General features: G+C 42.4%; 1 protein-coding gene across 5 annotated transcripts in view; it reads right to left on the reverse strand.

The window, feature by feature from the left end:
- The window catches only part of OPCML (opioid binding protein/cell adhesion molecule like), a 502,807-nt gene that overhangs the window by 211,706 nt on the left and 265,699 nt on the right, over positions 1-25,402 (reverse strand). For 3 of the 5 annotated variants that reach the window (XM_060103442.1, XM_060103441.1, XM_060103443.1), the window contains exon 2: positions 10,859-11,091. In XM_060103442.1, the coding sequence (XP_059959425.1) occupies positions 10,859-11,091 (233 nt within the window). Of the gene's footprint in view, positions 1-10,858; positions 11,092-19,552; positions 19,585-25,402 lie in introns of those variants that run through there. The other 2 variants (XM_060103444.1, XM_060103446.1) reach the window with 2 other exon arrangements.

The following is a 25,402-nucleotide window of genomic DNA, read 5'->3' on the forward strand; positions in this document are numbered from 1 at the left end:
CTGTTTGGGGTGATTTCCAATGTCACTAAAAAACATGGCTGTGTCGGATCTTTCCCCTGAAGCTCTAAATTACAGAATTTTAAAAAAGGTTTCACTAAGAACTTCCTTATTCAGTAGAAATAAATGCTTTTGGTGCCTGCCTATACAGTGATCTGTCCTAAGCATGGGAGAAGGTAATAAATCCAAGGTGGATGACACGCTTTGTGGTATGGTCTCCAATAACCTCCAGATTAGGACATTTGCCATTATTTTCATGGATTAGTAACACTTAATATAAATTTGTTAAAGAGCTATCTATATGGTCTTACCAATTCAGATTGCAATCCCTAACCTGTAACCATATTAAAAATAATAGCGCCAACTCTGGCTTTTGCTTTCAAGGAAAAATCTAGGTGTGGGAAAAAGTTAGATCCACCAATAGCTGAAATATAAAATGAGAAGTTACAGGTAGCATAAGGAAGTGCAGGTAAAGGTTTGGAATTCCAAAGAAAGCCTTTGGCTTTGGGGATTTAGCCACTCTCAAACTGTACTGTTCAATATGATAGCCACTAGCATGTGTGGCTATTTTTAATTAAATTAATTAAAATTAAATAATACTGACAATTCACTAGCCACATCTCTAGTTCTTGGATGCGCAGGCTCAGCAGCCATGGCTCATGGGCCCAGCCGCTCTGCGGCATGTGGGATCTTCCCGGACCAGGGCACAAACCCGTGTCCCCTGCATCGGCAGGCAGACTCTCAACCACTGCGCCACCAGGGAAGCCCACATCACTAGTTCTTAATAGCCCCTTATGGCTAATGGCTACCATGTCAGACAATGCAGATATAGGACACTTCCATCATCACAGAAAGGTCCATGGGACAGTCCTGCTCTATAGGGTCCGTAGAACTTGGATATCCAGAGAAAGGAACATTCAAGACAGATAGATTGTCTGAGAAATGGAAAAGAATGCAGGGCACTGGGGGCGGAGGTTTTACAAGGACAAGTTTGGCTAAGTTCTGTGTAGGATATAAAAATGGAAGAATAGAAAGTACCAGTGACAAAGGAGGTTTGACCTTGAACTGTTGAGCACTTGGAAAAGTGATCTAAGAGGTTTTGACTTTACAGTATTCTCAAAAGGGAGTAATTGACATTACAAGCAGGAGGAAGTGACATGATCTGGTGCGTGCATCAGGAATATTTTGACAACAGTGTTAAAATGAATTATAAGGACCCAGAGACTGAGGATGGGGTAACAATTAGGACGTGGCAGTGAAAAGTCACCAGAGTGTAAGATGCCACACTTTTATGGTTGTGGTTGTGGGAACAGAAAGAGAATGACTTTATTGGACATGACATCTGCTTTGATAGAGAAGCAAGAGAAAAAGAAAGTCAATGCTTGAGCCATCATTTTATACAAGGCTGGTGTGTTCATGAATATAAATGTGAATTACAAGAGGAGGAACGGATTTTGGAGCAAAGAAAAGTCCAATGTGGGACACAGTGAAATATGTATGGGACACCCACCTTGAAGAGTTCAGGAAAGAATCGGAAAGAAGAGACTAGAATAAGGGAAGACATTAAGAAGTAGAAAGGTGGAGTTCAGAGTCACTGATACAGACTTGATATTAACTCCAAGGAGGAAGTCATAATCACGAAGACACATAAAGTAGGAGGAGAGGAAAAGGTTTAAGGAGGCCAGATCCTGACTGCAAAGATATTAGACTGAAGTCCTTTAAACAGAGATAACTTGACAAGGCAAGCATGCGCCTTGTAAATGCACAGGTGTGTCAGTCTGGCCTGAGACATTTAAAATGGAGGGAATGAAGAGGACATTCCATGTAGAGCTTAAGTGCTGCTTTTCCCTATAGACTAAGCAGAGCTCGAATCATGGCTCTGTACCTCTCAGCTCTTGACCTAGGGCAAGTTCCTCAGCCTCTCTGAGCCTCGGTTTCCTCATTCAAAAAATTAGTAAAATGCATCTCATTCTCTTGGGTTAATGGGGAAATAGAACTAGATCGTGTCTGTAAAGTGACTGCTATGCTTGGTACTCAGCCTTGACAACCATGGTTTATAATTATTCTAAGACACATCTTTGACTGCTTTCCTTGTGATTATTTTACTTCACTTCTATTGCTCTTCAATTTCTGAATCTATAGAGGAGAATGATTAGTGAAGAGAATGATTAGTGAAGAGAATAGTCAAAGGCTTTTTGATACCTTGATGAGAAGCCAAAGTAGGAATAAGTACAAATGTTAGGTATTGGTGCTAAGACACTGTGTTTCAGGTAAAACTTGTTAACGAGGGGCTCACAACCAGGCTTTGGAATGCAAGTCAGACTCTTCAAATATGTGTCTACGTGCTGCATGTAGGGAAATATCACCACTCTAAATTCACAGATTACTCTGATGCTAAGCCATGACTATAACTAAACCTGTGGGTGGTGAAGTTTGAAATCTTAGGTGGGATTCTGACTACATGAGAGTCATGATGAACTTTAAACTATTGGGAGAATTTATGAACATTTACTAACTTACCCTTCTTCAAAAGTGTGCCTGCTTCCCCTGCTGACAGCACTGGGAAAGCTCTCTTTGTATTCACTTGCGCTGTTGACAGCTGAGGCTCTTAGGACACAAGCTGAGATCACCATGCAAATTGACTAGAACATAACAGGCATTTCATTTCCTCCTGCATCTTCACATCAGTTATGGTTTTGAGAACAGACTTCATGACTGTTCTGTTTATTTAGTTCTTTTGCAAATAAGGCAAATGACAGCTCCAGACCCCACCACTTCTCTTTCTGCTCCTGTATGTATCCCAAACCAGGTGCCAGGACTGACAGCACCATCTTGGATTATGCCAAGAGTCTCTGCTGTGGCCTCCAAGCAAGCTCATGCACTTTGATGCATCCACTCAAAGCCAGGAATCTCACACAGTACTGTTGCCCTCTTGGCAGACAGGGTCGAACCATCTTCAGCTCTGACTATGAGTCCATCAAATTTTGCTTTGGTCTCATTCAGCTTGGAACACCGTTAACTATTGCTATTCCTATAATTAAAAGTTTATAAGTGTTAAAGGAGGAATTGAGCAGATATCCGCCAGCCCCTTACTAGAGGGAGGATGGACCTGCACATTTAATGGAATTCCAGGGGCCACAAAAGAAGTAGTTATGAAAACTGCAAAAGCTGTGTGTGTGTGTGTGTGTGTGTGTGTGTGTGTGTTATAACGTTAGTTTCTAAGCAGAGCAGAACAAAGCCCCATATCTCTCCTCACAATAATGGGAGTAGAGGCTTGATAAAAGGAGAAATATTCTTTCTACAAAATGTGTTTCGTACAGTGTTGTCAGCAATTAACTACACATGATGTCATGAAAGACATGATAACCTATGGGATTGGGGAGAGGTAAATACTAATTTGATTTCAGCTACAGGACATGTCGGATTCAGACAATGTCTGAGTAACACAATGAGGAAAGGGACAGGACAGTTGCAGGGAGAGTGTGAGTATGAGTGTGGGTCTCATTCCAACCCCGAGGCCGGGCTAGAGGGAGCCTGCAGGGGGACTCCCTTCTTATGAAGGATGACTCGTGAAGTGCCTTCCTCGGCTGGGTACAGAGGGCATTCTGAGGGCACCGACTTCAATCCAGATTCATTCTAAGTTGTAATTGCTTTCTTAGTTTACCCAAACCTGAAATTAGGAATCTTAGTATATATATATATACACCATCGGATGTGGGTTGTGGAGTTTACAAATATCACGTGAAGCAGGAAAGGAAAGGATGTCTTTCATATATATCTGTTAATAAACACACATACACACACAGGATTAAGATTAAGGTGTGCATGTGTGTACCTGAAGGAAATCAATTACACTCAATTGTATTCTTCACCCCAGAATAAGAAGCCAGGAAGGGAACGTCCCAGAGACACAGGTCCGGATGTGAGGAGCAGAGCTCAGCCTGGGGATGGAGTTTTCTGACTCCCAGTCTTGATCTTTTCCACATTCCCACCCTGCCTCTGTGAAGAGCAAGTGTGATTATAATTTAAAATAGAGGCCGAATAAATTAAATTTATTTCAGGTTGACTGCCTGCTTTTCTTTAGGCCCACAATTATTCATGTTAATTTAAATAATTATTTAAAGATTATTTGGGAAAAGAGGGGAAAATAGCAGAGAAAAAGAGGTGAGTAACAAAGGAAGGGTTAGAAATAGGTAGGTCCGGGCTTCCCTGGTGGTGCAGTGGTTGGGAACCCACCTGCTGATGCAGGGGACACGGCTTCGACCCTGGTCTGGGAAGATCCCACATGGTGCGGAGCAATTAGCCCGTGCGCCACAACTACTGAGCCTGCACTCTAGAGCCTGTGAGCCACAACTACTGAAGCCCATGCGCCTAGAGCCCATGCTCCACAACAAGAGAAGCCACCACAATGAGAAGCCCACGCACCTCAACGAAGAGTAGCCCACGCTCGCCGCAACTAGAGAAAGCCCACACACAGCAACGAAGACCCAACACAGCCAAACACAAGTAAATAAAATAAATAAATTTATTTAAAAAAAATAGGTAGGTCATTGCAAAAGTGTGACCCGTGGGCAGGTGTGCCTCCCTTTACCTGCTGGGATGGTCCACCAGGTGCCCGGCCCCCATCCACCCCAACCAGCCTTAGCCAGGCCCCCTCTTCTCCACAACCATCTTCTCAGGAACCACCCTTCTCAGTAGCACCTCAGAACTTCTATATTTTTTTCACAAATAGTAACATCCGCCTGCCCTTTTACTTAGCTATGAGTTAGCAATCTGGCCTGTGAACCCAACACTGAGTTTAGAATTAAAACCCCTTCATTGCAGCACTACTGACAATCGCCAAGACATGGAAGCAACCTAAATGTCTATCAACAGATGAATGGTTAAAGAAGATATGGTACATACATACAATGGAATATTAGCCATAAAAAAGAATGAAATAATGCCATTTGCGGCAACATGGATGGACCTAGATTATCATACTAAGGGAAGTAAGCCAGACACAGAGAAAGACAAATATCATATGATATCATTTATATGTGAAATCTTAAAAGAATGATACAAATGAACTTATAAACAAACAAAAATAGACTCACAGACACAGAAAACAAACTTATGGTTACCAAAGGGGAAAAGGGGGAATAAATCAGGGGGTTGGGATTAACATACCCACACTACTATCTATAAAACAGATAACCAATAAGGACCTATTGCATAGCACAGAGAGCTCAATATTTTGTAATAAACTGTAAGGGAAAAACTGTATATGTATAACTGAATCACTTAGCTATACACCTGAAGCTAACACAACATTGTAAGTCAACTATTCAAGTAAAAATACAACTCCCGGTGTTAAGGGGTGCTTCACCACTTGCTAGCCAGTGTAACTTGGACAAATCACGTCAGCTCTCTGAATCTCAGGTTCTTTTCTTGGAATGTGGTGATTTTCTGTTCTGTCTCCCAGGGCTTCAATGAAGAATAATCAGGGGCCTCCCTGGTGGCGCAAGTGGTTGAGAGTCCGCCTGCCGATGCAGGGGATACGGGTTCGTGCCCCGGTCTGGGAGGATCCCATATGCCGCGGAGCGGCTGGGCCCGTGAGCCATGGCCGCTGAGCCTGCGCGTCCGGAGCCTGCGCGTCCGGAGCCTGTGCTCCGCAACGGGGGAGGCCACAACAGTGAGAGGCCCGCATACCGCAAAAAAAAAAAAAAAAAAAAAAAAGAATAATCAGAAGAGATCATGCATGCAGAGGGCTTTAACTGTGTGTGTTTTGGTAGCTTTTACCTAGAGACAAGCCTAGTGAAGGGAATTTAAACCTTTTAGTGGCTCTATCATCTTTGGGCAAGTTTTTACTCGTTCTGAGCTTCAGTTTTCTTATTTGTAAGATGTGACTATGGCGTAAACCTTTCAGGGATGTTGTGAGGATCAACTGAGATCAGTTTACACTCAATGTGCCCAGTGCAGAGGTTGGCTGACACTCAGCGACACCTAGGGCTGGACTGGGTGGAGAATCAGACTTCTCTACCTGCTAAACTAAACCTTGGGTACCAAGTATTCTCACCTGAACTGACTCCAGGCTCAAAGCCCCAAAGTCTTTGAAGACATAGAAATTGCATAGGCTTGTTCACATCATTCATCCTTTCTAGCCCTTTGCCTAAAATTGGGCTTAGCAAGAATAGTTTGCTCCAGAAAGGAAGTGTCTGGCAGTAAACAGATTTTTGGACTAGCCTAGAGAGCAGATAGAGATACCAACAGCCAAGGAGAAAGGATGCCAGGTCTTCCTGTCTATCGCTCCCTGACAGTGACAACTACTGTGACGATATCCATACATTCCAGAATGCTGAAGAGTTCATGACAATCAGAGTGACGATTAGATTCTGTATTCTCAAAGGGCCAGCGTTTTCAGTATGTACATAGGGGAAAGAGGTAACATTTAGAATGTGTGTCTCTGGAGGGATGAGCTACTGGTAAATTAATTATCTTCTTCTTTGCCTTTCCCTCAACCTCTCTCCATCATCTTTTGGGGCTCTGGCACCCCACTCCTGCTCCCCCGCTGCTCATTTTCTTTCTTGAGTTTTGTCCACAATTTCTGCTAGTACAGTGAAATATCAGTAGCAGGAAAAAGAGGGAAAAAAGAAAGGATAACTGGTAAATTCCCATGGATCTAGATTAGAGGAACCACCTTGGATGTGGTTGGCAGTGGTGGGGGGTGGCCTATGCTGGAGGCACAGTGAGCGTGGAGTTGCATGGCTGGGGTACAGACCCAGCACAGCTGCTGACTCACAGGGCACCCTGGCCAGTCTCTTAACTTCTGTGAGCTGCAGTGATCTCATGCAAAATGGAGATAACAGTCACTGCCCTGAAGCCTCCCAGGGCTTGTTGTGAGGGTCACATGAGCCAAAGATTGTGACCAGTGCTGTAAAGTACTAAATAAACACACGGAAGTCATGCGATCGCTGTTAGAACATATCTCTTGGCTTGTCACATGGAAGACCTCATCCCTCTAAGGACCTTTTCCCAATTACTGGCCACTCCAAGTCATCTGTCCAGCCTGACTCATCCCCTGCCCCTATCTGCCTGAAGGGACTTTATGATCACTGCCTTCTTATGCCTTTTCATTTGCTGTATCCATCTGTCCTGTGTTCATTTTACAAACATTTGCTGAATGCCTAGGAACTCTCAGACAGTGTGCTATGTACTGGGGCTCCTGCTGTTCTCAAGTAGGAAGAGTTAATCTCACAAAATTTACCTCCTCTCATGCTAGTAAATTCACGATAAATCTCAAACAAACCCCTTCTTGTCGAGTTACACCTGTTTCTTGGTTCTATAACACCTGTGTAATGTCTGTGTTTTCTTTATCCCTAAAGCTCACAAGCCTAACACTTTCCTCTCCCAGTGGCTCAGGACCCTAACTCTGCAATCACTAGTGGGAACATCTAACATTTCCCCAAACTCAAAAAGGGAGGTGATATCCTTTTAATTCTTCCTATTTCAAGATATTGGGATTAATCCTCTCAATTTCCCTTAGATGATACCTCTTGAAGGAAGCTTCTCCATTCCTACAGGGAGACCCACAATCTGCTGTCCTCACACCTTCTGTGAGGTGTGCCCTCACACCTGAGTGATGGGCATGACCTCTTGCCCATCCCATGCCTCCATCTCCTTTATGGCACTCCCTCCCACACAGGGCTGCCAGATTGGTTTTCCTGCCCTGACTAATCTGAGCCCCTTGTTCTGGATTTCCTTAACACCTCGGTACACAGTCACAGCCTCACCGTCATGCACCAGGGACACAGTCACAGCCTCACCGTCACGCACCAGGGACACAGTCACAGCCTCACCATCACGTGGCACCTTAAAGTTATCCCTTCAGTGGCCAAGATGTACCTTGGGGACCAGTGATGCTATTTTAACAAAAGCAGCTTCTTCCCTTAAAGAGAAGGACTAGGAAACTAATCCCATCAGATACGTAGAAAGGCCTTATAAATCAGGAAAGGACAGGCTTTGAGGTAGTGTTAGAGCAGCTCTCACTTACTCACCTTGCAGGAGGAGGGAGCAACAAAGCCTAGACCCCGTGGGATTGCCCTTCTGCTAATGACACTTGTCTGGCAGAGGTGATGAGATTGTAACAATCTCAAATGGACAGAAGATAAATACCATACACACACACACACACACACACACACACACACATATGCAGATAGACAAGTTGCAGCTTGGAAATTTTTCAGTTTTTCTCATTGCAAAATCAATACCCATCAGCAGTTTGAAATTAAAGGCAGGATTAGACCTCAGTTTTATACATGTCTTGTATTCCAAAAGCTTTCTACTCGGTCAGATAAATCTTCTTTAAGAGGATTAGGAAACTTTCATTATCTTTAACCTGAACTAACACTAAGTCTGAAAAATTAATCTGTAGACTGGACAAAAGCCGATAGCTGCTGGGAAAGAGGAGACGTCTGGGCTTTTTTCTAATTGAGCCGCAGGGTCTCAGCTTCCACCCACTGGAAACTCAACTGATTCCCCAAGGAAGAACGGCTCCCTGAGCTCCTTATTTGAGCCTCTCAGTAAGTGTAAAGCCCAGTCTGCTGAGGTTCCCAAGAGGAGGTGCTCCCCTTCCTCCTCTGCCCTCCTGATCTTTGCATTGCATTGCCTGGAGCTACAGAAGTTGCTCGGCCTAAAGCGTGGAGACTTGAGGACGTCACCTCTGGGATGAAGGACTCCCCTGCCCTGCTTCTTGCTTCTTCCCAGAGTCTTTCTGACCCAAAGCTCTGAGGCCCCACTGGCTTTCACATCCAGCCCCAGGAATTACTCCAAGCTTCTTACGAAGAACATATCCCTGAAGCTCTGTACCACAAGCCCTTTATGGCCTGTATTGGCTTTGACACGCTTACACAGTCTGTCTTCTTCCCTGAAAAGTGATAGCCTTGCTCTGCTTGAGTCTGTTTCTGTACAGGGCCTGACAGTTCTTTTTTTTTTCTTTCAGTGACGAATTTCCTGAATTTGAAGATAACGTTGTTGTCAAGGCCACGGAGGCGCCATGGAGGCGTTACTTCCCATGCCGAGAATTTCTGCTCCTCTGGAGCCAAGCCCAGGTGGCAGGCGGGTGGTGAGAGCTTGAGTTCCCTTGTTTTCTGCAGACATCCCCGCTCGTCTCAGACGACTGATCCCAGTGAGGGTCTCCACCAGCCTCTGAGGAGAAGCATCAGCCGTGACACTTGTCTTTATCTCCAGATGGCAGGCCGTCTTGTAGCTTCCAAGCAGATCATCCCCAAGCCATACCCCTAGTGGGACATGGATGGAGAACAGACACAGCAGAGCACGGGTGTCCTCGTGTAGCAGGCAGATGTGGGAGTCTGGGAGCGTGTGGGTGAGAGAAGGGCTTAGAGGTTGAACAGAGGCGAGGTTTCAGCACTATGGCGGCACCAGTGCCTGCCGGGAGCCAGGGCTGTAGCAGACAGACCTCTGGTCCAGCTCAGGCCATTACCACAGTGTGCAGAGCCAAAGCCCCAGATGCTCTGCTAGCAAAGAGCTGTTCCAGACAAAAGAAAAGAATGGCCACCTTGATTTGCACACGTGACCAAAGCAGGAAAAGACTCTAACCCCTACTCAAACTTCCCATGAAAGCATCTGAAATGAGCAAAATTATATTTTCTAGAAAGGCAGGAATGAGGGAATCCATATTAGCTAAGCAAGAATGCCATACACATTTCAGAAACTTAAAAAAAAAATAAAACCCATTGGATCAACTGCAGATGGGATCTCATAAAAGGCAGTTACTGACACTAAGTCACACACAGGGACTCTTTCTGAGCTCAAGGCATGGCTACGAGACATCAGCATAGGGGACACTGAGAAAGGTCCACTCAAACCTCTCCTTTGGTGGAGGAAGGATATGTCATAGGGGGATGGGAGCTAATCTGCTCAGCACCTCACTGCTACCATGAGTGGATACCTGATAGAAATTGCTTTACATAGTGACGGGGGTGTTGGTAGGGGGCAGTTCGACATAAGGTCATTTGTAGAGCTGCCTTGTTTTAAGATGGTTCCCCAATTCTCTTGACTGCTCTCTGCATGAGTTTTTAATTCTTAACACTTAATAATTGATATCTGAGGTTCTGACATTTCTTCAACCCCATTTTTCTCCTACAAAGTAAAATTCAAATGAAAAACTCTTAACTACTATGCCTGGGTTATACTAATTCAGACTTTTACGGGAGAATGGGAGAGAATGTTAGGGATTCCCCCCTTTCAATTACATAGATTTATTTCCAACATAGACCTGGAGATAACATTTTGACTGATATCTCTCTTGACCTCAACGCCATTGTGGGGCTAAAAGGGTGTACACGGACTCAGCAGCAATGCCAAACAACACTCAGAACCCCTTCTGGTACAGACACAACCACTAGCTATTCAAGAACAGTCATATGTCACACGATTTCACATCAGTATTATTAACCTTTTATCATGAAATAAGCCTCTGAACAATAAAAGGCTCAGAGAGTAGTACCGTATCTATTTCCTAATATATCTTTTCCCAACTCCAGAGTGCTAAGTAACTAATATCTATATAATATAATATAGTATAACATAATAGATATTTCTAATATATCTTTTCCCAACTCCAGAAAGCTCAACCAGCGCAAACATGCCAAACAACCTATTAATGAGAGCAGAAGGACCAGAGAGAAAATGGAGAAACTCTGTAAAGATACTCAGTACTTAGTCAAGACCCCAGCAGGTGGAAGGAATCCAGGACAGACACTCAGTCTCTGGATTCTACAGAGGAAATGGCCTTTTGTGTCTTTCTACAGGAGTAGAAGGACAAGGGGAACGTGAGCCCCCTGGCCAGGCCACCTACCTTGCACGATGAGGTGCACCCGGGAGGTTTTGGGGTGGTTGTCCGTCTGCACGGAGCAGGTGTACGGGCCCTCATCGTACACGTCCACGTTCTGGATCATGATGCTGTACTGGGTTGGCGTGTTAACCAGTATGATCACGCGAGGGTCTATGGACCACTTGTCATTCCCGGCGTAGAGGATGGTGCTGCGGTTCAGCCAGGCCACCCGGGTGACCCGGTCATCTATGGTACACCTGTGAGTGAGGATCGGGGAGGGGAGGGAGGGAGAGAGTGTTCAGAGATTCTGTTATAAACACAGCTGTTGTCATTCAAGGGGTAAATGAAATAACATAGCCCAGTGCTAAGGGGAATGAATTATTGATAAAACTTCCTAAACAGAGGGGAACAGTGGCCTGAATCCTCCTGAAGAACTGATGCTACAAAATCATTTCTATTCGAGTTAGGAGCATATTATGTGAATATCTTTGCTGTATATTTGCTTTCCATCTTATTTTTCCCCTTAGGCTTCTATGAAAATTAGTTTATATTTATTTCTCGAGCACAGTTACCAACTTGTGGGAGAAGTGGCCCAGAGCCAGAGGGGAGATGGAGTGCATCAGTATTTCAAGTAGGTCACAGATAATCCACACAGCAAATGCTTAACTTGTTGTTAAGTCAAAACTTGGACATATTTACCTCCAGACCTCCCTCGTGTCCATCATCACCTGTACTCCTAAGCCGCCCAAAGCCCTCCAACTGCAATTGATATCACAGAGTCTGGAAAGTCATGGTACAGTGCCAGCAGTCTTTGAGGCAGTCATGGCTACCTCTTAAGATTTCAGGAGAGGGAAGGAGAAAGTGGCCAAGCAGACCACTACCCCACATACCCTAACCTACTCTTCCCAACAGTCAGAGGCTATGAATGGAGGCTACGAGCAAATGGAATTTGCTTGTCGGTGTGTATGACCTGCAGGTTATCAGGTTTAATGCAGAAATAGATACAATAGCCAGGACATGGAAGCAACCTAAATGTCCATTGACAGAGGAATGGATAAAGAAGATGTGGTATGCACATACAATGGAATATTACTCAGCCATAAAAAAACAATGATATAATGCCATTTGCAGCAACATGGATGGACCTAGAGATTATCATACTGGATTGGCCAAAAAGTTCATTTGGTTAGTGAATTTACATTGTTCGATAAAATTCTTGGTGAAAATGAAATATATATATTTTATTTTTGCTTAAAACCGAATGAACTTTTTGACCAAACCAATACCAAGTGAAGTAAGCCAGACAGAGAAGGCAAATATAAGATATCACTTATATGTGGAATCTAAAAAAATGATACAAATGAACTTATTTACAAAACAGAAATAGACTCACAGAAAACAAACTTATGGCTACCAAAGGGGAAAGGGGGGGGGGATAAATTAGGAATTTGCATGTAACATATACATGCTATTATATATAAAATATATAAACAACAAGGACCTACTTATAGCACAGGGAACTATTTATTTATTTATTTTACAACTTTATTGGAGTATAATTGCTTCACAATGGTGTGTTAGTTTCTGCTTTATAACAAAGTGAATCAGTTATACATATACATATGTTCCTATATCCCTTCCCTCTTGCGTCTCCCTCCCTCCCACCCTCCCTATCCCACCCCTCCAGGCGGTCACAAAGCACCAAGCTGATCTCTAGCACAGGGAACTATACTCAGTATTTTGTAGTAACCTATAAGGGAAAAGAATCTGAAAAAAATACGTATGTATGTATAGCTGAATCATTTTGCTGTACGCCTGAAACTAAAACAACATTGTAAATCAACTTCATTTCAATAAGGAATAAATTAATTTAAGAAAAAAAAAGAAAAACTAAGGTCATGTTGTCTCCTCCACAACCTTGGGGCCCTAGCTTTACTTTCTGTGCATTTTTATTCCTTCTACAGCAACTGTCCATTTCCCTTATGAGGACTAAAGCCCTAATGGGCCCTCTCTGCTCCCCACTTTCAAAAGCATTTCTTAGGAAAAAAATATGATAAACACATTCATTCACTCTCAGTTGCAAATCACTGATACGAATTAACGTGCCAACTTTCTTAATAACAGCTGTATTTCCATGAAGATTAAATCCTTGTTTGAATGACTCCTAAAGGTTAAATTCCTACTGTACAGTGCGGCCAGCCTGGAAGTAAATGGTAAACTGGACAGAATGAAGGGTGTTGTCTCCCAGACCCTGGAACCACACACACCCAGGTGACAGTGCAGACAATATGCTTGCTTTTATTTTGGTCAATTACGTAACCCTTTTCACATTTTAAGTTGACATAATATTTTTAAAGTTTAGGTAATAGTTGCAAAGGATGCATTTTTGGTCTGTGGAGATTATTCACATTTTAAAATTAAAATGTCATAATGTTCCTTTATATATATCTCTATACGAATTTAAATATCATAGCAATTTGATACTCATGATTGTCTACTTTCAAAATTCATGAACAAGCCTTTTTTTAACAGTCATAAAATGTGCATTGCTCCTTTTCTAAACTTGAACTTGTGTATCTATTATATATCCTCTGCAGGATTTTATCCTGATATAATATTTCAAGCATATTTTATGCTTGAAAATCTTTTATTGATCAGCTATCATATTATTTGCAACAATATATATAAAGTATAAAGATTGAAATTTAAATTTCTTTCATGTTCTGTGACCGTAAAGCTCTGAATAATATTTTCTTTTAGAATGAGTTATCATTACAAAGATAATATTGATAAAATAACATAAATATATTATACATGTGGTTAAGTAATAATTAAATATAAGAAGTAAACTTTTACTGGAAATATAGCTCTCAATGGGATAGACGAGGCTTTTCTGTTTATTATACCATCGATAAATATCATTATACTAGAATGAGAGCTCAGGATCAATTCTATTCCTATTTTGCTTTGAAAAAAAACCAAGTTCACATAAGCAAGGAGATAGAAATGAAAACCTTGTATAGCAATGTCACTCAATTCTTTGAACCTCTTCCAAGATATATGCCAAAAACCACATAGTAATATAGCTTCAAAAATTATTTTAATGATCTCACAGCTGACAATTCAATTAATTCCTCCTTCAATTTCTTTTAAAGCAATGAATTGGAAAATACCTGACTTGCAAAGGACTTTGTAACCCAGTATTAAATTCATTCAATTTCTCAGTATCTGGACAGTATATTGCTAACATTTTACTAGGCCTTATCAAATGACTATTAAAGATGTGTTATTCTGTCACTTAGAAGCACTTTGTTTAACCCAATATGCTGAGAAAGGTGGGGAAAATTGAAATACTGTTTATTTTAATATGCCAAATCACCCTGCCCTCTGTCAGAAAACATCTATATCTCTCTGGATTCTAATTCCAAGATAGAGAAGGTACCAGTTTTGCCATGACTTTATTACTGAAGAAAAACTGTGCCATTTCCTTCAGGACTTCTCTGCTTTACTTTGGTGGGACTCTCCCTCAAGACTGATACTCTGTTTGATGACAGATTGATAATAGTGGTGGAGGTAACAATGAAAGTAAAGGAACATTCTCTCCCAGACAATTAAAGTGGGATCAGTCAGAAAGGACAACCAGAACTACAACTCAAACACAGGTCTTTCTCAGGCAGATCCATTTTAGGACATTTTAAATCTTGAAAATGTACTTCTTTAGATACATTTCCTTGTGTAAGACCTACAACTGCAGGTTGGGGGTGAATTGCACTGGTTCAAATTGCCGCAGGGTCTGGTAGGGGCTGACTTTGAGGCAGGGCAGTCCAACTCTACCCTCTGAGTGGCACAGTGCCCTGCCACACAGCCCTTGGAAAGCCTTGTGTACCCCTTGGTGGACGTACCCCGGATGGATGAGTAAGGTCCAATTCACCTGCTCTCAAGCCTGGGCCTCATTAGTGGGAATGGAAAACACATAGAGGGAAGTAAGTCCATCTCTCTAATGGGGTAGAGCTGCTTCGCTGAGTCTACACAACCCTAGAACCTAACAGATGACAAAGACACTTAGCAGAAAGATTCTGTCAGTTGAGGACAGTTATCTGCCTCTTAACGTTTCTGTGCCTCAGAAGAAAGCGTCCTTTCAGGGCTTCTCGCCTTCCTCCATCATGAGAGGGCCCTTTCACCGTCCTCTGAACAGCAGGAAGAAGAGCTCAGAAAAGGACTTAACATTATGCTTAAGTATTGTTCCAAACCGCACTCCTGCCCTGCTGGCTGTGGCTACGACTTGGACTCTCTTTAACCAGAAGCCCACGAAGGAGAGTTTTTAATGTTAAATAAGGGGAAGCCAAGAGGAAAGTTAAGAAATATTAATGACAACTTTCCAATTTCTTGAAAACCCTTTCAGGTATTTAAAATTCTTACATTCCAAGCTAACCCTGCCTACTGGCCCAAATACAATAGAGCTCATGGCACCTCTACTGGAACGTCTACAATTACACAGTGAGTGTTCTGTGCCCAGCACAGTTTAAGAACCTTCCATATATTAAATCACTTGATCCCATGGCTACCCTTTGAGAGACGCTCTATCACTGTCCACATTGTACAGTGAGGAACAGACAGAGCGGTTCAGGTCTCCTAACATCCAAGGCCGGCACCATTGTAACCGAGCAGGACCCCATGGGGCCTTCCCGGGACAGGCCTTCCCCCAGATCCTCTGCTTTGCTTCTCTCTGAAGTACCTAGATAATAGTGTTGGATGCACATTTCCTGAGTTGTTTTGCAGATGTAAACCTACCCCCCTCCAACAAATGGCAGATGTTAACTCCTTGGCGACCTTGAGCCCATAGCCCCAGGCCTCCTGTTGCCTAGGGACTGATAATGTGGACCCTGTGACACCACCCTGCTGCCACACCATCAGACAGTCGGAGAATTGTGCACAAGCTGATCATAAACTTTTCTCTGCTCCAAACTCCGAAGTTTCCATTTGTTTGGCCTCACTGTGTGCTGGGCACACGAACTGGCGTCAACACCATCAAGCAGGGGATTCAAACCTGGGCAGCCTGGCACGGGGTCCCTGTACTTCAAGGCTTCTATTAAAGATACTAATAAAAACAGGGCTTGTGGTTTGAGAACCCAACTTATTAGGCCAGCCAGAGTTTCCCTCAAAGTTATGATACTTATTTAATCTTCTCATAAGTGATAAAACAGCTTTGGGGAACAGGAAGAATATTTGGAAGTGATTTTTTCACATCCATAAACCACCTCTAGCTATGTGTGAGGAGAGGTGTAGGGATAAGAATAAAGAATAAAGAGTAAGGGAGCTCAGGGGAAGATGGCGGAAGAGTAAGATGTGGAGATCACCTTCCTCCCCACAGATGCATCAGAAATACATCTACACGTGGAACAACTCCTACAGAACACCTACTGAATGCTGACAGAAGACCTCAGGCCCCCCAAAAGGCAAGAAACTCCCCATGTACCTGGGTAGGGCAAAAGAAAAAAGAATAAACACAGACAAAAGGACAGGGACAGGACCTGCACCAGTGGGAGGGAGCCGTGAAGGAGGAAAGGTTTCCACACACTAGGAGCCCCTTCGCGGGCGGAGACTGCGGGTGGCAGAGGGGGGAGCTTCAGAGGCGCGGAGGAGAGCACAGCTACAGGGGTGCAGAGGGCAAAGCGGAGAGATTCCCGCACAGAGGATCGGTACCGACCAGCACTCACCAGCCCGAGAGGCTTGTCTGCTCGGCCGTCAGGGCAGGCGGGGCTGGGAGCTGAGGCTCGGCCTTCGGTCGGAGCGCAGGGAGAGGACTGGGGTTGGCGGCAGGAAGAGAGCCTGAAGGGGTTAGTGCACCACGGCTAGCCTGGAGGGAGTCCAGGGGAAAAGTCTGCAGCTGCCGAAGGGGCAGGAGACTTTTTCTTCCCTTTTGTTTCCTGGTGCGCGAGGAGAGGGCATTAAGAGTGCTGCTTAAAGAAGCTCCAGAGACGGGCGTGAGCCGCGGCTAAAGGCGCGGACCCCAGAGACGCGGTTGTGGGACGCTGGGGCTGCTGCTGCCGCTGCCAAGAGGCCTGTGTGCGAGCGCAGGTCACTGTCCACGCCCCCTTTCCGGGGAGCCTGTGCAGCCCGCCACAGCCGGGGTCCCGAGATCCAGGGACGGCTTGCCCGGGAAAGTGCATGGAGTGCCTTGGGCTGGTGCAACGTCACACAGGCCTCTGCCACCGCAGGCTCGCCCCGCCTCCGTACCCCTCCCTGGCCCCCGGCCTGAGTGAGCAAGAGTCCCCGAAGCAGCTGCTCCTTTAACCCCGTCCTGTCTGAGTGAAGAACAGACGCCCTCCGGCGACCTACACGCAGAGGCGGGGCCAAATCCAAAGCTGAGACCCAGGAGCTGTGAGAAAAAAGAAGAGAAAGGAAAATCTCTCCCAGCAGCCTCAGGAGCAGCGAATTAAAGCTCCACAATCAACTTGATGTACCCTGCATCTGTGGAATACATGAATAGACAACGAATCTTCCCAAATTGAGGAGGTGGACTTTGAGAACAAGATTTATGATTTTTTCCTCTTTTCCTCTTTTTGTGAGTGTGTATGTGTATGCTTCTGAGTGAGATTTTGTCTGTATAGCTTTGCTTTCACCATTTGTCTCAGGGTTCTATCCGTCCATTTTTTTTTTTTACATTTTTTTAATAATTATTTTTTATTTTAATAACTTTATTATATTTTATAATAGTTTATTCTATTTTACTTTATCTTCTCTTTCTTTTTTCCTACCTTCCCTCCATTCTTTCTTTCTTTCTTTCTTTCTACTTCTACTAATTTTTTCTTTCTACTTTTTCTCCCTTTTATTCTGAGCCATGTGGATGAAAGGCTCTTGGTGCTACAGCCAGGAGTCAGTGCTGTGCCTCTGAGGTGGGAGAGCCAACTTCAGGATACTGGTCCACAAGAGACCTCCCAGCTCCACATAATATCAAACGGCAAAAATCTCCCAGAGATCTCCATATCAACACCAGCACCCAGCTTCAGTCAATGACCAGCAAGCTACAGTGCTGGACACCCTATGCCAAGCAACTAGCAAGACAGGAACACAACCCCACCCATTAGCAGAGAGGCTGCCTAAAATCATAATAAGGCAACAGACACCACAAAACACACCACCAGATGTGGACCAGTCCACCAGAAAGACAAGATCAAGCCTCATCCACCAGAACACAGGCACTAGTCCCCTCCACCAGGAAGCCTACACAACCCACTGAAACAAACTTAGCCACTGGGGACAGACACCAAAAACAACGGGAACTACGAATCTGCAGCCTGCAAAAAGGAGACCCCAAACACAGTCAGATAAGCAAAATGAGAAGATATAAAAACACACAGCAGGTGAAGGAGCAAGATTAAGTCCCACCAGACCTAACAAATGAAGAGGAAATAGGCAGTCTACCTGAAAAAGAATTCAGAATCATGATAGTGAAGATGATCCAAAATCTTGGAAATAGAATAGACAAACTGCAATAAACAGTTAACAAGGACCTAGAAGAACTAAAGATGAATCAAGCATCGATTAAAAGCACGATAAATGAAATGAAAAATACTCTAGATGGGATCAATAGCAGAATAACTGAGGCAGAAGAACGGATAAGTGACGTGGAAGATAAAAGAGTGGAAATAACTGCTGCAGAGCAGAATAAAGAAAAAAGAATGAAAAGAATGGAGGACAGTCTCAGAGACCTCTGGGACAACACTAAATGCACCAACATTCGAATTATAGGGATTCCAGAAGAAGAGAAAAAGAAAGGGACTGAGAAAATATTTGAAGAGATTATAGTTGAAAACATCCCTAATAAGGGAAAAGAAGTAGTTAATCAACTCCAGGAGGCATAGAGAGTCCCATACGAAATAAATCCAAGGAGAAATACACCAAGACACATATTAATCAAACTGTCAAAAATTAAACACAAAGAAAACATATTAAAAGCAGCAAGGGAAAAACAACAAATAATACACAAGGGAATCCCCATAAGGTTAACAGCTGATCTTTCAGCAGAAACTCTACAAGCCAGAAGGGAGTGGCAGGACATATTTAAAGTGATGAAGGATTAAAACCTGCAACCAAGATTACTCTACCCAGCAAGGATCTCATTCAGATTTGATGGAGAAATTAAAACCTTTACAGACAAGCAAAAGCTGAGAGAGTTCAGCACCACCAAACCAGCTTTACAACAAATGCTAAAGGAACTTCTCTAGGCAAGAAACACAACAAAAAGAAAAGACCTACAATAATGAACCCAAAACAATTAAGAAAATGGGAATAGGAACATACATATCGATAATTACCTTAAATGTAAATGGACTAAATGCTCCCACCAAAAGACACAGATTGGCTGAATGGATACAAAAACAAGACCCATATATATGCTGTCTACAAGAGACCCACTTCAGACCTAGAGACACATACAGATTGAAAGTAAGGGGATGGAAAAAGATATTCCATGAAAATGGAAATTAGAAGAAAGCTGGAGTAGCAATTCTCATATCAGACAAAATAGACTTTAAAATGAAGACTATTACAAGAGACAAAGAAGGACACTACATAATGATCAAAGGATCATTCCAAGAAGAAGATATAACAATTGTAAATATTTATGCACCCAACATAGGACAACCTCAATACATAAGGCAAATACTAACAGCCATAAAAGGGGAAATTGACAGTAACACACTCATAGTAGGGGACTTCAACACCCCACTTTCACCAACGGACAGATCATCCAAACTGAAAATAAATAAGGAAACACAAGCTTTAAAGGATACATTAAACAAGATGGACTTAATTGATATTTATAAGACATTCCATCCAAAAACAACAGAATACACATTTTTCTCAAGTGCTCATGGAATGTTCTCCAGGATAGATCATATCTTGGGTCACAAAACAAGCCTTGGCAAATTTAAGAAAATTGAAATTGTATCAAGTATCTTTTCCGACCACAATGCTATGAGACTAGAAATCAAGTACAGAAAAAGATCTGTAAAAAATACAAACACATGGAGGCTAAACAATACACTACTTAATAACGAAGTGATCACTGAAGAAATCAAAGAGGAAATTAAAAAATACCTAGAAAAAAATGACAATGGAGACACAACGACACAAAACCTATGGGATACAGCAAAAGCAGTTCTAAGAGGGAAGTTTATACCAATACAATACCACCTTAAGAAACAGGAAACATCTCGAGTAAACAACCTGACCTTGAACCTAAAGCAGTTAGGGAAAGAAGGGAAAAAAAACCCAAAGTTAGCAGAAGGAAAGAAATCATAAAAATCAGATCACAAATAAATGAAAAAGAAATGAAGGAAACAATAGCAAAGATCAATAAAACTAAAAGCTGGTTCTTTGAAAAGATAAACAAAATTGATAAAGCATTAGCCAGACTCATCAAGAAAAAAAGGGAGAAGACTCAAATCAATAGAATTAGAAATGAAAAAGGAGAAGTAACAACTGACACTGCAGAAATACAAAAGATCATGAGAGATTACTACAAGAAACTCTATGCCAATAACATGGACAACCTGGAAGAAATGGACAAATTCTTAGAAATGCACAACCTGCCAAGACTGAATCAGGAAGAAATAGAAAATATGAACAGACCAATCACAAGCACTGAAATTGAAACTGTGATTAAAAATCTCCCAACAAACAAAACCCCAGGACCAGATGGCTTCACAGGCAAATTCTATCAAAGATTTAGAGAAGAGCTAACACCTATCCTTCTCAAACTCTTCCAAAATATAGCAGAGGGAGGAACACTCCCAAACTCATTCTACGAGGCCACCATCACCTTGATACCAAAACCAGACAAGGATGTCACAAAGAAAGAAAACTACAGGCCAATATCACTGATGAACATAGATGCAAAAATCCTCAACAAAATACTAGAAAACAGAATCCAACAGCTCATGAAAAGGATCATACACCATGATCAAGTGGGGTTTATTCCAGGAATGCAAGAATTCTTCAATATACACAAATCAATCAACGTGATACACCATATTAACAAATTGAAGGAGAAAAGCCATATGATCATCTGAATAGATGCAGAGAAAGCTTTCGACAAAATTCAACACCCATTTATGATAAAAACCCTGCAGAAAGTAGGCATAGAGGGAACTTTCCTCAACATAATAAAGGCCATATATGGCAAACCCACAGCCAACATTGTCCTCAATGGTGATAACCTGAAACCATTTCCACTAAGATCAGGAACAAGACAAGGCTGCCCACTCTCACCACTCTTATCCAACATAGTTTTGAAAGTTTTAGCCACAGCAATCAGAGAACAAAAGGAAATAAAAGGAATCCAAATCAGAAAAGAAGAAGTAAAGCTGTCACTGTTTGCAGATGACATGATACTATACATAGAGAATCCTAAAGATGCTACGAGAAAACTACTAGAGCTAATCAATGAATTTGGTAAAGTAGCAGGATACAAAATTAATGCACAGAAATCTCTGGCATTCCTATATACTAATGATGAAAAATCTGAAAGTGAAATCAAGAAAACACTCCCATTTACCATTGCAACAAAAAGAATAAAATATCTAGGAATAAACCTACCTAAGGAGACAAAAGACCTGTATGCAAAAATAAGACACTGATGAAAGAAATTAAAGATGATACAAATAGATGGAGAGATATACCATGTTCCTGGATTGGAAGAATCAATATTGTGAAAATGACTCTACTAACCAAAGCAATCTACAGATTCAATGCAATCCCTATCAAACTACCACTGCCATTTTTCACAGAACTAGAAAAAAAATAATTTCAACATTTGTATGGAAACATAAAAGACCCCAAATAGCCAAAGCAATCTTGAGAAAGAAAAACGGAGCTGGAGGAATCAGGCTCCCTGATTTCAGACTATACTACAAAGCTACAGTAATCAAGACAGTATGGCACTGGCACAAAAACAGAAAGATAGATCAATGGAACAGGATAGAAAGACCAGAGATAAACCCACGCACATATGGTCACCTTATCTTTGATAAAGGAGGCAGGAATATACAGTGGAGAAAGGACAGCCTCTTCAATAAATGGTGCTGAGGAAACTGGACAGGGACATGTAAAATTATGAGATTAGATCACTTCCTAACACCATACACAAAAATAAGCTCAAAATGGATTAAAGACCGAAATATAAGGCCAGAAACTATCAAACTCTTAGAGGAAAACATAGGCAGAACACTCTATGACATAAATCACAGCAAGATCCTTTTGGACCCACCTCCTAGAGACATGGAAATAAACACAAAGATAAACAAATGGGACCTAATGAAACTTCAGAGCTTTTGCACAGCAAAGGAAACCATAAACAAGACCAAAAGACAACCCTCAGAATGGGAGAAAATATTTTCAAATGAAGCAACTGACAAAGGATTAATCTCCAAAATTTATAAGCAGCTCATGCAGCTCAATAGCAAAAAAACAAACAACACAATCCAAAAATGGGCAGAAGACTTAAATAGGCATTTCTCCAAAGAAGTTATACAGACTGCCAACAAACCCATGAAAGAATGCTCAACATCATTAATCATTAGAGAAATGGAAATCAAAACTAGAACGAGATATCATCTCACACCAGTCAGAATGGCCATTATCAAAAAGTCTAGAAACAATAAATCCTGGAGAGGGTGTGGAGAAAAGGGAACTCTTGCACTGCTGGTGGGAATGTGAATTGGTACAGCCACTATGGAGAACAGTATGGAGGTTCCTTAAAAAACTACAAATAGAACTACCATATGACCCAGCAATCCCACTACTGGACATATACCCTGAGAAAACCATAATTCAAAAACAGTCATGAACCAAAATATTCATTGCAGCTCTATTTACAATAGCTCGGAGATGGAAACAACCTAAGTGTCCATCATCGGATGAATGGATAAAGAAGATGTGGCACATATATACAATGGAATATTACTCAGCCATAAAAAGAAGCGAAACTGAGCTATTTGTAATGAGGTGGTTAGACCTAGAGTCTGTCATACAGAGTGAAGTAAGTCAGAAAGAGAAAGACAAATACCGTATAACACATATATATGGAATTTAAGAAAAAAAATGTCATGAAGAACCTAGGGGTAAAACAGGAATAAAGAAACAGACCTACTTGAGAATGGATTTGAGGATATGGGGAGGGGGAAGGGTAAGCTGTGACAAAGCGAGAGAGAGGCATGGACATATATACAGTACCAAACATAAGGTAGATAGCTAGTGGGAAGCAACCACATAGCATAGGGAGATCAGCTCGGTGGTTTGTGACCACCTGGAGGGGTGGGATAGGGAAGGTGGGAGGGAGGGAGACGCAAGAGGGTAGGGATATGGGAACAGATGTATATGTATAACTGATTCACTTTGTTATAAAGCAGAAGCTAATACACCTTTGTGAAGCAATTATACTCCAATAAAGTTGTAAAAAAAAAATAAAATAATAAGTAAGAATAAAGATAAAGAACAAAGGAACACCTGAAAGACAGTGGAGGAAAGGGGTGTTGTTTGCAAAGCATCATGTCCAGCTCCGCTGAATATGCAACGTGGGATTAAGGTGCCCAGATTGGTTTCACGGTTAGGGGAAACCCATGCCTTAAAGCAGTGTTTCTCAGACTTTGCTGTGCATCAGAATCACCTAGAGAGGGCTTCCCTGGTGGCGCAGTTGTTGGGAGTCCGCCTGCCGATGCACGGGACGCGGGTCCGTGCCCTGGTCTGGGAAGATCCCACATGCCGCAGAGAGGCTGGGCCCGTGAGCCATTGCCGCTGAGCCTGCGTGTCCGTAGCCTGTGCTCCACAATGGAAGAGGCCACAGCAGTGAGAGGCCCGTGTACAGCAAAAAAAAAAAAAAAAAAAAAAATCACCTAGAGAGATTTTTAGAACACAGATCACTCAGCCCACCTCCCAGGACCTTCCATTCTATGAGCTGGAGGTGGCCTGAGGATTTGCCTTCCTAAGCAGTTTCCAGGTGAGGTCAGAGCTGCTGGTCTGGGGACTTCCCTTTGAGAACCACTGCCTTAAAGAAACAAGACAAAAGACACGCAGGAATTCAATCAAGATAACAAAGTGTTCCTGAAAAGTGAAATTGGCCAGCTTTCTTGTTTTGTTTGTGGTCCTTGTTTTGTTCTCATTTTTATATTTTGCCTCTGAAAATACAAAACTAAAAAGTGCCACGATTCACACAACAGTATTTAATGAGTGTCTAATGTGTACCAGGTGACATTGTAGGAGCTGAGATGCCTGAAAGAGGCAGACAAAGGTCACGCCCTTTGAGGCTACAATAAAAGCATGTAGGTAAATAGGTATGTTATTTTCGGAAAATGGTAACTAGTGAAACTGAAAGCAGGGCAAGGAACAGAGAGTGCCGTGGGGATTGGGAGCATCCTTGGCAGAGAGACAGTGCTCAGGAATGCCCAACTGTGCTTGCTTGCTAGATGCTGATGTTTTTATCATCCTAAATCTGAATGCAATATGACGCGTGTCTGAAAATCAAGTCTGCATTAAAAATAAATGTCACATACACAGATTAAAAATAAATCTCACTTACACGTACAGATAGCTGCAGGAACATTTAGATAATCTGGAAAGCTGGAGAACAAGTCTTGGAAACCAGCCTAACAAATGGTGTGTCTCCTTTACAGATAACTTTATAGATTCTGTGTTCAAAGAACTGACAATTGGCATTTTGAGAAACTGAAGTTAACTAGAAAATGCCTTGGTATTGGGATAATACCTAAATTATATCACATGCCCCTCTGTCTTCATGAATAGTACACAGTGGCAGATAGAATTTAATCACTAATACAGACACATTGGTCTATACCTCTTTTTAATGTGATGGTCTTCTTCACAGAATTTACAGCAATGGATTTAATCATATACGTACTTATTCATTAGGCTGTAAATAACCGTCTCAGTAGTCTTCACTTTGTATCACCAGCACTTCCCACAGTCCACTTGGCAGCTAGTAGGTGATCCGCATATATTTATAATGATTAAAAGATGTTGGGACTTCCCTGGTGGTGCAGTGGTTAAGAATCCACCTGCCAAGGCAGGGGACAGGGGTTCGAGCCCTGGTCCGGGAAGATACCACATGCCGCAGAGCAATGAAGCCCGTGCGCCGCAACTACTGAGCCTGCGTTCTAGAGGCTGCGAACCACAACTACTGAAGCCCGTGTGCCTAGAGCCCATGCTCTGCAACAAGAGAAGCCACCGCAATGAGAAGCCCGTGCACCGCAATGAAGAGCAGCCCCTGCTCGCCACAACTAGAGAAAGCCCACACGCAGCAACTAAGACCCAACGCAGCCAAGAATAAATAAATAAATAAATAATTTTTTTAAAAAAGATGTAATATAATGTTTTTCAAACTGACATAAAAAGAACCCACATAGGATTATAGCTAATGATACTGTATCATATCCTTGAAATTTGCTGCGAGAGTAGATCTTAAATGTTTTCACCACAAAAAAGAAACACTACGTGATGGGATGGAGGTGACAGCTTATTCTATAAAGGTAATCATCTGGCAATAAATAA

This window comes from Mesoplodon densirostris, chromosome 7 (genome assembly GCF_025265405.1).
Source record: "Mesoplodon densirostris isolate mMesDen1 chromosome 7, mMesDen1 primary haplotype, whole genome shotgun sequence".
Classification (NCBI taxonomy): Eukaryota; Metazoa; Chordata; class Mammalia; order Artiodactyla; family Ziphiidae; genus Mesoplodon; species Mesoplodon densirostris.